The sequence below is a fragment of the Carettochelys insculpta genome, chromosome 24 (genome assembly GCF_033958435.1).
Source record: "Carettochelys insculpta isolate YL-2023 chromosome 24, ASM3395843v1, whole genome shotgun sequence".
Classification (NCBI taxonomy): Eukaryota; Metazoa; Chordata; order Testudines; family Carettochelyidae; genus Carettochelys; species Carettochelys insculpta.
Genome location: NC_134160.1, coordinates 96,635 through 112,281, shown reverse-complemented (window position 1 = coordinate 112,281; position 15,647 = coordinate 96,635). Strand labels below are relative to the sequence as shown.

The window sequence follows — 15,647 nt, the reverse complement described above, 5'->3', positions numbered from 1 at the left end:
GATCCATACAGTAAACTGTCTCCAGACAGAAGCAGCAGACTATATAAATTCTTTGATGGACACCTGCACAATTCAGTGAACTGAGCTTTGAACTTCCAAGCCCAGCCAGGATCACTTAAAAAGTTACGTTATTGCTATCTATGTATTATTTATACAGTACAAAAGGAGTAATACATTAAGCATAGGTATTTTTCTTTTAAAAATTAGGAAATTGATGCAAATAATATTTGTGCAAATTTAAGTATGCCCAATTAAATTCAGAAAATGAAAAAGTGGACTATCATGTGATTGTAAACTCGAATATATTGTCTATCTAGTATATGATAAGGTTGCCATTTAGCAGTATCAGCAGAATAATAAACAAATAGGTATTTACCTCATGGTAACGTGATAAATACCAAAGAAAAACCTAAAGTAGATGGATTTAGCAAGCTATGCAAGAATAGTATGTACTTCAGCGTATGCAACATGGTTAATGGTAAAAGATAAATGACTGTTCTATTGCATAGGCTTTTTTTCCCCTTGTTTTAACCCTGATGTGGCATTATCAGTGATGCAAATGCTGCTCAAACATTGGAATTTGACTCATGGAGCCACAGAATAGAGCATGCATGGCCTGTTCTAAGAGTGAGTGAGCAAAGTAGTCACCCTGGGCAACAACTTTCCAGAGGGCTGTGTTGCCTCTTTACTTTTCTAGTTTGGGGGGAATGTGTGGTTTGTTTTGTTTTTTTTTGTGCTTCACTCCTTACTTGGAGAGGCTGCTGAAAACATTTTCCCCCTTGACCAGCAAAACAGCACAGGCTGCTCCTGGGAGCATACAGGCTATGTGGTATAGTCCTAACTTCTCTCCAGCCTTATATAAATACTTTTTATATTTCACAGGTGCTTCATGATATTTGGGCTGCACAGATATAGAGAGGGGGCAGCTCATCCATTGTTTTCAGTATTTTCCCTTAAAACAAAATAGATAACACATGTTCCCTATCCTTCACATGAAACCCCCACTAAGGTGCTTTTCAAAAGCAATTGCAGCAAGCAAGTCTGAGTCAGCATGAAGGTATGTGGAAGTGAGAGTGACAAAAATGAAACAGAGACACAAGGCCTCCACACACATTCATCACTCTGTCTTGCCCATTTCCTTCCCCCCCCACTGCTCCCCTGAAAAACAAGTCTGTTTAGATTGAAGTGATACATAGATTTGAGGTTTGCCTTGCATGCATTACCTTAGTAAAAGAGTTGGTGAAAGGTGATTAACTTAAGGACAATTACAAAGTGCTACAGTTCATGCTACATTGGTGTCTAGTAATGCCCCTGTTTCCCTCAGATCTCATGCATGTAAGGTATAGGTAAGGTAACAAACACTTAGATTTGAAGATCTGTGGGGGCACGCCTGCTGCTGGCATTACTTGCCAGTGATGTTCGCCGAGAGGGAGAGAGAGCTTGAGGACTTTCAAAATTTCTGCTCTGTTTGGATTCTGAGCTCAGTTCACCTATGGAATCAGGGGTGTCTGGTCTGCTGATTTTTCTTAGGTCAGTGTTGGAAAGGCCTTGTGCTATGCTTCCACTGAAGCTGTCTTTTCCTCGGTTGCTGCTTGTGGAAGGAGAATCTGTTGGTGACCCTTCGCTCTCAACTACTGTAGAACAGTTCCATGGGGAACTGATTCCACGTAGCTTTCGAACACAGTTAATTGAAATAGGGGAAGTCATATCAGGGTGCAGTGAACTTCCAGGTGGCTGTTCAGCCAGGCTTCCCAAGCACCGACCTGGAGGAGAAACTAGATTAGAATGCATGCCTCTGGTGCAATGTTTCTTTTCATCTTGTTGCCAACCATTCATTTCTGTCCCAAATACCTTATTTAAGCCATCATTATTTGAGCTGGTATTTCGAGGATGACAGTCCAAAGTATTAGTTTGCATCTCATGTGGTAATTTACTTTCCTGTTCATCATGGATGTGATTGTTGCTGTTTTCAGTATGGTTGTTTTTAAGTGATTGGCATGCAGAAGACGAATTTAGAACATCACGGACTGTTGTGTCAGTTTGTTTTTCCGTTAACATGGTATAACCAGTAGGGGCAGAAGGCTGAGTTTTTTGTGAAGTTACACATGTTCCCATACAAGGGTGGGGTATTATAGAGTTTTTCTTGTATTTACTTATACAGAAATCTTCAAAGTAATCCCTACTTTTATGAGGTCCGCAGAGTCCCTTTTTAATTTTTTTGACCCCTAGATGGACAATTTCTAAAATGTTTAAAAACAAGGATACAATTGCTATTGACTGCATAAATAATATGAACACTGTCTTTTCAGTTGGTCTTGATATAAAACAATCAACTATGTTTGGACATGGCTCTCGCTGGCATTTATAAAGAGGATTGAGATGAAAACCATACAGAAGATATTGGCCAATCATAAATGCAACTTCAACTGCAGATCTGGTAAAAATATGTATCACATAAGTGCAGAGCAAGGAGCCTCTCAGGGGTGCTTTGTTGAGTTTTCTTTGCTCCAGTTGCCGGAGTTCTCGCTCCAGTCTTTTCCGATCTTCAGTCATTTCTAGTTCAACTCCTTCAAGTTCCATTCTCACTTGTGCCTTCTTCTTTTGTCTCTCTTTTTCCAAAGCCCTTAGTCTGTATAAAGCATGACCCATATAAACCAACGAAGGTGAAGATACAAATATAACTTGTAAGACCCAATATCTTATGAGAGATATAGGAAAGGCTTGGTCATAGCAAACATTTCTGCAACCAGGTTGCTCTGTATTACATATGAATTCTGACTGCTCATCATTCCAGACATCTTCAGCTGCCACTCCTAAGACAAGCATTCGAAATATGAATAGGATAGTTAACCAGACCTTTCCAATAATAGTGGAATGAATATGGACCTCCTCCAAGATGCCACCAAGAAAATTCCAGTCTCCCATGGTTACTCTGCCATCTTAGCACTAAAAGCCACGAAAGATAAACATAATATATTGTCACAGTTGTAGCCCTTCTGTACTATATAACACAAAAGATAACACTGATACTCTCATATTCAAAACATAATCTAGCTCATAAAGAGCATTATTCTTTCTTTGAGTAATTGCTTGAGGTTTTGACATCTCAGGTACAACAGCAATATAGTGATGTTTTGTATTCTTTTTCAAAGTAAAAATAAAAATTACCTTAGTAGGACCGAATCATACCTGACATAAGCATCCTCATTGCCCGCTGAAGTCACTGGGAAGTGACATGCTTAGTGCTTTGCAGAACTGGGACCTTACTGAGGTTATTACAGTCCACTAAATATGACTTTAATTGATATCTAAATAACTATAGAAAGAATTTCAAATCTACATACATTTTATACTCAGGAATGTAACTTCTGATGATTCCTGGCTATTCCTTATTCCTACAAAGACACATAACAGGGAAATCAGAAGAGCTACAAAGAGGGTTGAAAGCCACAAAAATCAGAAGGCTTTTATCTGGTATAAATAAAGGTCAAATATAATATATGGAATTTAAAGAAAAGCTGTAGCCATTAGTTACAATTCCTTTTCTTAGTTATGATTCCCTTGCTAAAACATTACTTAGTGAACATGTTTAATGGATTTTTCAGAACAGTTTTTAGAACTGTCATTATCCCACTAAGCTGATAGCTGAGAATGATCTATTAGATTTTATTTTTTTAATTATGCTTCTCAGCAGCATTTTTACCCTGAAGAAGTCTGGACTATGTGCATCTGATGAAGTGGGTCTTTGCCCACGAAAGCTTATGCTCCATAATATGTTAGTCTATAAGGTGCCACAGAATTTCTTGTTGTTTTTTAAGATACAGACTAATGCGGCTACCCCTCTGATAGTTGGAAAACAATGGACAACTTTCTTCTCTTGAGATACTAGTTCTATTAGTTTCTAAAAGTCATGTGACCTGAAGAAGTTCTCTGTGGCTCAAAAGCTTCCCCCTCTCACCAAAAGAAGCTGTCTAACAAAACTTACACTCTCTCTCATTTGAACAATTGTCATTTATGGTGGAAGGCACCTCACTCATGTAAAGCTTAAACAAATAAGATTACACAAGGATTTGTCTAACAATGCATACGGAGATTGGCAGAGACTGGTTGTCTTACCCATGCCATTCACTTCTCTCTAGGAACCATCTCACACACACTCTGTGGAGACAGCTGCTGTGGCACGCTGCTTCACTGCATTCAAAGAACTGTAAAATCTTTGATGGCCTCTCTGTATTCTGTCATCCTGCAAATAGTTGTGCCAGAGCAGTATCACTGTGAGTTGAATTGTGCACTCATGTGAAGGCAACTAGACTTTCCTTCTGTGTGAGTAAAGAGGTAAAGACATTTTCAGATCCTTGTTTCCAGAACTATCTAACATTATCAACTGCAGCAAAAGTCAATGGGACCAGCAGTTTTTCAAGTATATCAGAAAATCAGGTTTATCATAGTTGATCATGCTTTAGTTATGATAATTTGAGACCACAAAATAATTCAGTAGCTTGAGTTCTGAAGTATGTTAGAATTAAAAAAAATATTTTTCAGAGTTTTTTGAGCTTATATTTGTGAATTCACAATTCTGACTAGTATGTTGTGGATGATTATACTAAAGAGAGAACCCCATAATTTCTGATCAATGTCTGTCCTTTTTTCTGTCAAATTTGTATATGATATAAATATCATATGTAATCAGTGAATAAGTAGCACGTAATGAGAACTGTGGTCATGGTTTATTAAAATAAATGTTTTAAGAAAAACGCAGTGAAAAATTGACAGCATTTGCCTAAAATTTTATAGGAAAAAAAATAAAGGTGGTAGTATTTCATGAAATCACAAGTCTTGAACTGGCCGCAAAGAATTTTTGCTGCTTTCTGTTTTACAGTGAAATATCCTGAAAATATCTGATAGGATTATTTAAAAATTTTAAATTATTTATTGAATATTAGGCAATGCATTGACAAAGAAACTGTTTTACTGTGTTTTTGTAGCAATAAAACCAACAATTATGCTGACACTTTACAATATGCTGCAAGTGTAAGTTAATAGGCCCCTGTTATCTGGTATACTAAAAATACTTGTAGCATTAATGCAGGAGACATTTTATACAAGAAGAGAGCCTGCCAGAGAGAAACAATATAATTTAAATTGGTAATTAATTAGCTGGATGAAAGAAACACCAATAATTAAAACATACCTTTCTCTACTAAAATGTGTCACATAAGAACACTGTGGTATCCAATAAAAAGTTGCATTCTTTTTCATCTTTCATCTATCTCAGAGACTTCAGAAAATGTCAGAAGAGAGCTTTCTCCATTGCTGGTGGCTTTAATGGAGTTCCAGCCTTGCACGTTGAACTTATAGTCAGGAAAAAATCAATCTGTTGTTCAGTCTACTGTGCCTTCTAGCAAAATTTAACTATGACCAAAGTTAACCTGATGGAGTGTAGCAATCACTTCTAACATCCAAAAATGCAGAGTGCTAGGAGCCTAGGCTTCTTTCCTCTCCCTCAGCCTTTTTTGGTAATTCATCAGGACAATCTCCATTCTTGTGAGAATCCTATTTCTTTTATACAGTACTTTTAAAAAAACATATTGCAGTGATACCATGTATTGACCCTTTGTCTTCAACTTATTTATAGTTTAAATGATCCAACATTGCTGATTTAAAACAGCTATATATTTTTTTCCCTCAGAGAGAGACAAATATAGAAAAATTCAGTAGACCCAGTGGGATTTTGTCCATGTAAATATGGCTGGACAGTCATGTATTTGAATCCTCTGAGTATGGAAAGACAAGCAGGAGAGACCTATGAATTGAGGAAGAATATTCTGTCAGGTTCCCCTTTTGGAGTTTTCCTCCATATTGGCCCTTGAGAGGGGTAGGGTTTGACCTCTGTGGAAGAAGTCGTTCATCCACATTCCACCTGTGAATCTTGGAAGGTCCCTAGGAGTCCATCCATGACTGGCACACTATAAAAGGTAGGTAAAGAAAGAAGGCAAAGGGTCATGGGAACAGAGGCTCTGTGCTCCCACCTCAGTCCCAGGGCAACCCACTGGATTTCTTGGCAGTGCAGCACCATTAGTTTGGCAGTCATTGGTGGTGATGGCTGATCATCCCACACAGAAGACAGTACAAGAGTTGCAGGCGGTGTGGAATTCCATGTGTACATATACAAGGCAATGATAAGTCTCTGAGTAAGGTGCTTAGAGCCTGCCAACAGGCTTTAACACTTTTGTTCGGGATTCAAGCATTTTAATAACCAAATTTAAATATTATTTTTAATCTCAGATGAATAAGGAGGATAAATATTATTTTGATATGTAGTGCCAGAACCCACAGTTGATTTTTTTAAGGAAACTTTCATTGTTTTTATGTTTGCTGGAAATTCTGGTGGATCTCTATGGCTAGGCACAAGCAGCTCTGACGTGGAAAGGGTATGACAGGTCCTCTTAAATAAAAGGGCTGAAATTCAGGGTTATTTTTAAAAATACACACACATTCTATAAAACAAGTTGTCATTCAGTTGTAGATATTTCATTTCTTATAACTGCTGAGCAATATCATCTTTCAGTTTATATATATGTATATATGTATTAATATTTGTATAAATATAAACAATTTCAGTATTTTAGCCTTATTTACTTGGTGAGAGTGGTAGTCTGGACCTAATGGTGTGAGTATTGACATTTGTTTTCCTGGGGTCTTGTGTTTGGATTGCCTTTGCAGCATCCTTTTATGGCCCATAAGGACATAACATCCAATTGTTGGTTGTTAATTGTAGGGAATCTTATGGGAATTATGGATTTGAGAAGGCTCGCCAATCTGATTTACAAATTTAAAGATTAAAGTTTCGCACCTTTCCCTGGTTAACTTTATAATTTGAGACAGAGTTTTCTTCAGGTTTAAGGTGAATTTTCAGGAATCCCAGTGAAGATATGTTAGAGGACCTTGTTTTTCAGTTGTGGGGTTTATTTTGTTTCTTTAATGATTTCAGTTGAACCATATGTTAAACCCCACAACTGAAAAACAAGGTCCTCTAACATATCTTCAATGGGACCCTTGTTTCCACTGATTCCTCTGGTTCTCATTATCCCTATTGACAGAGACCTATCTGTCAGGCAAGCTAACTCAGTCTCTCCTTGCAGCCAGTATTGTCTCCCATCAAGAGAAGGAGGGCAGTGCTTTCTTTCCTGGTAGGCCCTGAGCTAAACTGTGGCCTGGTTTACACTACAGAGTTAAGTCAATGCAAAGTTTCTCGTGTTGATTTACATGGATATCTGCTGGAAAAAGATAGAAGGGAGGCACCGGCCAAGTGACTCTTCCCCACACCCCCTGTAGCCCAGGAGAGGGCCATCCCTAGGAGTATGCACGGGTGATATGGTGGAGAATGCTGTGGCAGAGAGCTCTTATGGAAGGGATCAGAAGAAGATGCCACTGGCTGGAAGGCATGGGATGCGTAGTCCTAGAGATGGGAGGTCGACGACCACTACCCCCAAGAAAAGAAGATGGGTGGTGTTGGTCAGGGACTCCCTCCTAAGAGGGTTGAGGCCATCCATCTACTGTCCAGACCTGGAATCTTGGGAAGTTTGCTGCTTACCAGGAGCTAGGATCCTGGATGTGACAGAGAGACTTCTAAAAATCATCAAACCTGCGGATTATTGCCCCTTCCTACTTGTCCATGTAGGAACGAATGACACAGCAAAGAAGGGCCTTGAGCAGATCACTGCAGATTATGTAACTCTGGGAAGGAAGATCAAGGAATGTGGAGCGCAAGTGGTGTTCTTGTGCCATCCTCTTTGTTGAAGGAAGTGGTTCAGACAGAGATCTTCGAATCATGGAAGTAAATGAGTGGTTGCGCAGGTGATGTTGGAGAGAGAGGTTTTGGTTTCTTCAACTATGGGATTCTGTTTTGGGAGCAAGGATTGCTAGGAAGAGACGGGATCCACCTAACAAAGGGAGCAAAGAGCATGTTTGCAGGCAGACTTGCAAACCTAGTGAGGAGGGCTTTAAATTAGGTTTGTCGGGGGATGGTGGCACAAGCCCTGAGGTAAGTGGGGAAGGAGGAAAGAATAAGAAAGGAGGACACCTGATTCGAAAAGAGAAAGTATGCCAATCAGCTAACTATCTAAGGTGTTTGTACACAAATGTAAGCCTGGGAAACAAACAGGGAGAATTAGAGGCTTTGGCACAGTCAAAGAAGTATGGGATAATTGAAATAGTCGAGACTTGGTGGGTTGACTCCCATAATGGGAGCACTGTGATGGAAGGGTATAAACTGTCCAGGAAGAAAAAGCAATGGTGAAAAGGAGGAGGTGTTGCAATGTATGAGAGAGAGCAGTATGATTTCTAAGAGCTCCAGTATATGGAGTGAGAAAAGCCAGCTGAGAGTCTTAGGGTTAAGCTTGTAGCATGAGCAACAGCGGTGATGTTGTGGTTGGTGTCTGCTACAGACTGCCAGATCAGGTAGATGAGGTAGACAAGGATTTCTTCAGACAACTAAGAGAAGCTTCCAGATCACAAGCCTGGTGTGACAACACCCTTGTCCCCATCACCTCCTACAATGTGTTATCTTGCCTTCTGATCCTCAGGTCTCTACTTCACATCCCTTTAACCTTAGGCCTCTTCCTTTCCCCCTTCTCTGTTGTCAAAGTCTCTTTGAAAACCCATTAGTCTTTTGATTGTTTCTATTTATTCCCCATTCCCTCCCAGCCATGTTAGTATTTTTACTTTTAAACTTTGCGATCATCATTCCATCGTAGTCTTCAGGAGCAGCAACAATGAAACTCGTTCAGCTAAGAGCTGAATTTGGTCTGTGAACAGGAAAGAGGAGAAAAGAGCTCCCATTTCTTCAATCCCACATTTTACCCCTATGTTAACACCATGTATCTGGAATTCCAAAGCACTAAACTTAAGATATTTAAATATTTTACAACTGTAAAAGTTCTATATAAAGTGTGTACACACACACACACACACACACACACACACACACACACACACACACACACACACACACACACACACACACACACACACACACACTCTCTCTCTCTCTCTCTCTCTCTCTCTCTCTCTCTCTCTCTCTCTCTCTCTCTCTCTCTCTCTTAGAATTCTCATTTCAAACTCTTTGCCCCACACTAGCTTGCTTGAAGTCCAGTGAGGTAAACCCTTTTTGTCTTACTGATGATCATAAATTCTCATAAGACATTCTAAGAAAGCTGAGGTATCAAGAGGTGAAACAATTTATGCAAAGTCACAAAGAATCTGGTGGAACAGGAATAGAATCCAGATTGCCTCTTTCCCCACCCCATGCACTGTTTTAAGCACAAAATTATATTGTCTCCCTGCAAAGTCTGGTAGAGATAGCTGGCAGTTGCTGTCGCAGAATGCATCCTCTACGTAGGCTGCCCCACCACAAGTCAATAAAGAAAGTAGACTTTTTAATAAATAAACTGGAATGGGCTAGGATGGTGTCCCTAGCCTCTGTTTGCCAGAAGCTGGGAGTGAGCTACCACTTGTTGATTACCTATTTTGCTCATTCCAAGGAACTTGGCATTGGCCACTGATGGAGAACAGGATCCTGGGCTAGATGGACCTTTGGTCTGATCCACTATGGGCCATTCTTATGCTCTGTTGTAAGAGCCTCATGAAGACAGATGGATTATAGACCCCAACATCTCATGAGTAAATCAGAACAAATTGAAATAGTCTTGCTGGCAGTTAAAACTATTGGGGCATAGTCTGTAAATTGAGTGCATTACAATATCTGGAAGCAGTATGAGTCTCTCTTTGAAAGACTGTTTTCAAAGCGCTTAATTTTATTGAACCGATTAGAATTATGTTCAACTCTAATTCTATTTCCAACTCTTTTGGAAAAGATGGTACTTTCAGTCTCCTGCTTTATCATATTTAGCAAATTGGTGCAAAAATGTAGTGCAGATTTTTTTAAAAAATTTCTTAAAATATTTGGAACGGAAAAAATGTTAGTTTAGTATCAAATGCTTTTCTCCTGCAGCTGGTCAGGACAGGCCATTGCCCCAATTTGGTGTATCACTGAGCAACCCTGGAAATATGTACGTGGAGTTGGACTATTACAACAATAATGTTGAGACCTATAACATAGTGTCCAGCAGTGCAATTCTGTTTGGTTTTAGGCCCATCCATTCACTGTAAAATGAGACAAATTTCTGATGCAAATTGTGCCATGAATGAGGTAAGTAAGCTTCTTGTGCTGAAACCCATGAACAAATTAATCAATATCCTGTAATTCTGGCACAGAGTATAAATCAATCGGTCATGTCCGATTTCATAGTTAAATGAAACCTTGTTCCAAAATAATCAGTTATTCCTACAGTCACCAGAAAGTCCCTGTGACACTTTTCTGGGTTAACCCTTTGCTTATAATTAGGGTGACCGTATTTCCCTATGCTGAATACAGAACACATGTTAGAATTGCTCATATTCAAGTGAGTTCTATGGCAATCAGTCAGAAGTATGTAGTACCAACATTCAAATTAACATTGTATTGACTGTGTTCCTGTTAAAAATAAATACTGCATTGCTGAAGTCTTTTTATTTGCCTTCTTATCTTTTAAGGTTTGCATGGGGAGAGATGACATGTACACACACATTCATGTACATGCCCATCCTCGTGTGAGAGACATCGGTGATTGACCTGATCCGGCACTTCCTGCCCAGTGCTCTCCATCCTCAGGACAAACCTGCCTCTCCTACTACCTGGCACTGTGTCTTCTCAAGGCAACATGTGGTAGGCATGCACAGTCACAGCCCCTCCCCTACCCCGAGATTTTGGTGGGGATTCACATCAGAACACAGCTAGCAGCAGCCTTTCAGCACTGTAGGAGAGAAGGGACAGGATCTACTTGTAGCCTGGGGGGTGGGGGTGGGGGCGGGGGCGGGGATGGGGGTAAGGATGACTTGGCTCATATCCTTGCAGAGATCATCTGTTTTCTCCTGCCCACTTCTACTCCCCTCTAGCTTAGCTAGAAGCTGCTTGTCCCTTCCTGCCCACAGAAAGGCAGCTAACAGCTCTAAGCTGCAGCTGGCCACTGACATAATCCAGCCACCTCCTGTCTACAGCATCGGCAGGAAAGGATAAATACCTAAGGATGCATGGTGCAGCAGGGCCCAGGAAACCTGACTTCAGGGCCTTCAGCAAACCTGGTCAGAGAGGTGATTCTGCAGAGAAGGGTGCCTAGGGGTCAGAGCAGCCCCACACTGCCTGCAGGCAGGACTCAGACAGGCATAGCATGTGAAGAAGTTTCTAAGCCCCTGCCCCTGGGGCTCTTGTGAAGCTTGCAGGCAGTGTTCCCTCTAATTTTTTCCATGTGTGAGCAGAATAAATGTTTTTATGTATCAAGGCATGAGTGGATGTGTACCACCAATAGAAACACATGTGAGCACTCTGCTGATTAGCCAGGTGGCATTTGAATTTCTCCCAGGTGACCACCCAAGTACTCAGCGTACAGGGAGCATTGCCTGCAGGGTCTAGGTGCAAACAGGCTGGAAATATCTTCTTCTTTATCACTCCAAAGCTTAGCTGAAGGGTGGAGAAGCTTCACTGTGCAAAAGCCTGACTCAGCAGTTTGTGGCTTTGGCACGTGTTTGCAGGGGTGCCATTTCAGATTTTGGTTGGAGTGGAGGCAGCTTTAACCCTGATTCCATCCGAGGGGCTAGTTATGCACCTGAAAACTCCTGGCTTTTTCACAGGTGATAATTTAGACATTAACTGACAGAAGCAGGGTTCCTAATTCTTATATAAAGAAAAAATAATATACCAATTAAAGCCATATAATAAGAATAGTGTAGATTTTATAATATTTGCAGTGAATTATGTCTAAGGCAACAATGCAGTACCTTTCAGCTGAGACAGTAAATACCTGTGCAATTAATGAAACAAAAATATCAAACCACTATGAAGAAAAAATAAAAAAGCGGTTTTCTATTTTCAATTACATGGAAGGTTTAGAAATTATTTTACTTTCTCCTAATCTCGTTTGTTAAATAAAGGTCAAACTAGTGGCATGCAGTTTAAAATAATACTTACCAGAGAGGACAGAAAACCAAACCAGCCAAAACAGAACTGCCAGATTTCTACAGAATAAATAGTCCACAATTACTTAAACAAAAAGCAGTAGCCGCAAAGTAGCACAATTTATTCAAAGAATTTCTTTATTACCAAGTTAGTCTATACCTTTAAAAAGAACCATTATCAAGAGTATAGTTAAGTTATGGACTGCCTGTGGAGGAGCAGCTGGCAATCACGGATTCAACCAGCAGTGTACCCAGCAGTACAGATGGGAAGGGAGAGACAGAAAATACAGGTCAATATGCCCATTTTTAAGAGGTAGGGGCAGCTGCAGGAGGGCTTAAATATGGGACTGTGCCTTTAAAAATAGGACAGCTGATGACCCTACTTACAATGTGAAAGAGTTTTGTCTGTAGCCACCAAGGGAAATTCTCTCACAGCTACCAACTGTAGGCAACACAAACATGGACTCCAGGCTACCACAATTCTTAGTCTTTCCTTAGGCATGCTAGCCATTTACACATCCAACAGGGTTACAATCACATGCCCAGTTCCTTTTCTACTGCACGCCTACTATGTATAGCAATCCATTCCCCACAGAAGCATTGAACCTGCCTTTAACTGCTTCCCCTCAGTTCAACACTCTTTAAGACAAAGCACTTAGACATTTCAGTAGTAAAACTAAACCTAAGTTTATTTAATAATGCTTGAGTAAAGACTCAAATACATGCAAGTAAAATGATTTGAAAAATATAATGTCACTGATAAAATAAAACATAAAACAATCTAGACCCTATACTTACTAATAAGTGAGATCACTGTCTAATAAAGTATTTCTCAGACAAGGGGCAGTCCAAAAAGCACTTATCCAGTCCTGAAAGCTGAAAATCTCTATTCATGAGACACTCATGCTGGCAGAGTACCTTGTCTGTAATAGAGAAAATTTTGTGTCCTTTTTCATTTTCTTACCCAGTCCCAGACTTCTGTCCCACTTCATAATCAAAATACTTAATTAGCTTCAGCTCAGTCCTCATGGCACCAGTCTTTTTTTTCCCTTCTTCTTCTTCTGCTGCTTCTTCTTTTATACAGGGGAATGTAGGAGCTGGCTTCTTTTATCTTTATCAAAGCTCAAGTTTACATTTGCTCTGAACTTAACACAGGCCTGGCCTGGCTCAATAGCTGTCAACTGTTCTTAGTGCTGAGTAAGATCTGAGACTCATCCTGCCCAGATGGCATGCTTCGTCTCCAACAGTTCTGGAACACAGCAGTCTACATATTTTTTAAAATATTTACCTTACATTAATGGGGATGCTCACTAAGTTCTTAGCTTTTTTCAGAGGCCTTACACTACCCTTGGTGAAACACTGAGATGATGGTCAGCTAGTGTAATATACTCAGTCCCCTTTTTTATTTGATCTGTCAGCATCTGTTTTCAACTGGACTATGTCTACACTAGAGTGCTACTTCGAAGTAGCTTCTTTTGAAGTAGAGACTTAGAAAAATGCTACTTTGACACATAGCATCTACTCATGGGGCATAAGCACTGATCAGGTGGACAGGACCGGCGCAAGTTTGAAGCGTGATCCGAAGAAATCTTTCTGATCCACCCATCACTAAATCCACCATTTGTAGAAGGGTGTTTCTGACAGCAAAGCCAACACCATGCTCTCTGGGTTCTTCTTGGGCTTTACCGTGCCAGAAAAAGGTGTAGTCCTTTTCCTTTAGAGATCCCGAATCTGCGAGTCGCGTCTCTTGCAGTGCAGCGATATCAACTCTGAGCCTCTTCAGTTCCTCGTTGATGACAGTGGTCTTTCGGGTGTCACTGATGGCCTGAAGATCTTCAGTCAAGCCGGTCAGCATGGTCCGCACATTGCAGCAAGCAAGCTTGAATTGTTGATGTTTCTCATTTCTTGTTGATTTTCTTATTGGTTTGCCTGGTGCCCAACTTTCAGTCACTTGTCAGGTTCAGGAACCTTAAGCCTCACGCACCCAGCGAGGCAGGTGAACTGTGGCAGGACAGTACCCTATTGGCTGGGGGCTGCCCAGCTTGAGGCGGGCGGTGACTGTCCAGCGAGATGCGAGGATCCCTCCCACCATCGAAGGCAACCCCTGGCGCTCGTTCTCTACGCCAATCGAGCAAGAGCTTATAACCGGTAACTGTTGCCTCCCGTGTTGATGCAACGCTGTTCAGCGATGCCGGAGTACCTCTCCGGGCGCGAGCCTGGGCATTTGTTATGGAGACTCTGGGCTGCCCAGACACCAGTGTCCCCCTCTCGGCTTTACTGATGTAGTCCAAAGGAGAGGATCACCTCCACATCTGGTACCAGCTCAGCTGCAGGAGTTGCCGGGACAGTGCCAGAAGTTGACACCGAACCGCCTTCGGACTCCACTCCGGATTTTCTGTCAGGGTTTACTCCCTTAGCCTCTCTCCTTGCCAGGATAACCCACAAGGCAGTGGGGTGTGGAGAATGTGGTTAAGGATCCTACTACTTCATACCTCCCTGTCACCACATCACCACAGCTCCCTGTGGAGCCATGACCTCATGTCCCCGGGACCCTCCTCCCTACCTTTTGCCCCCCCCCCAGCTACCATCACCATAGGACCCTCCCCAACCCATTACCCCCTATCTGCTCCCATGTCCGCCCTCCTCACTGCACTGGCCCCTCTCCCCCCAGCTGCTCTCAGTGCCCCCAGGTCCACCTTCCCCCATCACTCTTCAGGCTCTTTTCTTCAGAGACTTCTTTTCCTGGTAGTGCTGCCTTGCAGGGCACAGGTGGAACACCACACCCAAGCTCCTCTAGGATGCTTTGCCCAGAGGCAAACTCTGTTCCCTTCCCTCCCAACCCTGTACGCCACACCAGAAGTAAAAGACAAGTTCTACGACGTGCTTAGTGCCGCTGTAGCGCAAATACCTGCTCGTGAACAACTGTACATCTTGGGTGACTTCAATGCAAGAGTTGGAGCTGATTGGGCCTCATGGCCTTCCTGCTTAGGACACTTCGGTGTGCGAAAAATGAATGACAATGGACAGCGTCTCCTTGAACTGTGCACGTACCACAATCTGTGCATCACAAACACATTCTTCCGAACGAAGCCACAGTACAGAGTGTTGTGGAGACACCCACACTCGAAGCACTGGCATCAACTAGATGTGGTCATCGCTAGGCATAATAACCTCAAAAACGTCCTTCTGACATGCAGCTATCATAGTGTTGACTGTGATACAGATCACTCGCTAGTTTGCTCCAAGCTCAAGCTGAGACCCAAGAAGCTGTACCGCTCTAAACCTGCTGGAAGGCCCCACATTGATGCCAGAAAGACGGCAAACTCGGAGAAAGCTGAAAAGTTCAGAGAGACCCTCCAGGAAAATCTGCGCAGCGGCCCTGGGGGCGTCCATGTGACATCCAAATGGCAACATCTGAGGGATACAGTTTACAACATGGCCTTGTCGGTGTTTGGAAGAAGAGCTAGAAACACGAATGACTGGTTCGAAGGTAACTCTGATGAGATGATTCCAGTCATTGAAAAGAAGTGCGCTGCACTCCTGGAGTACAAACGCTCACCGAGCCAGAGTACCCAGCAAGAACTTATAGAGGCCAG

At 41.7% G+C, this 15,647-nt stretch overlaps 1 protein-coding gene and 1 long non-coding RNA gene across 4 annotated transcripts in view; one reads left to right on the top strand and one right to left on the bottom strand.

Moving 5' to 3' along the window:
- LOC142001421 (uncharacterized) overlaps positions 1–15,647 on the top strand; it is a 50,022-nt gene that overhangs the window by 15,213 nt on the left and 19,162 nt on the right. For all 3 annotated transcript variants that reach the window (XR_012642477.1, XR_012642478.1, XR_012642479.1), the window contains one exon: positions 10,594–10,765. This is a non-coding gene — a long non-coding RNA (uncharacterized LOC142001421). The remainder of the gene's footprint in view (positions 1–10,593; positions 10,766–15,647) is intronic.
- On the bottom strand, positions 487–3,035 carry GJA9 (gap junction protein alpha 9). Its single transcript, XM_074976619.1, has one exon. It carries the CDS (start codon positions 2,923–2,925, stop codon positions 1,363–1,365), a length of 1,563 nt encoding a protein of 520 aa, XP_074832720.1. The 5' UTR covers positions 2,926–3,035; the 3' UTR covers positions 487–1,362.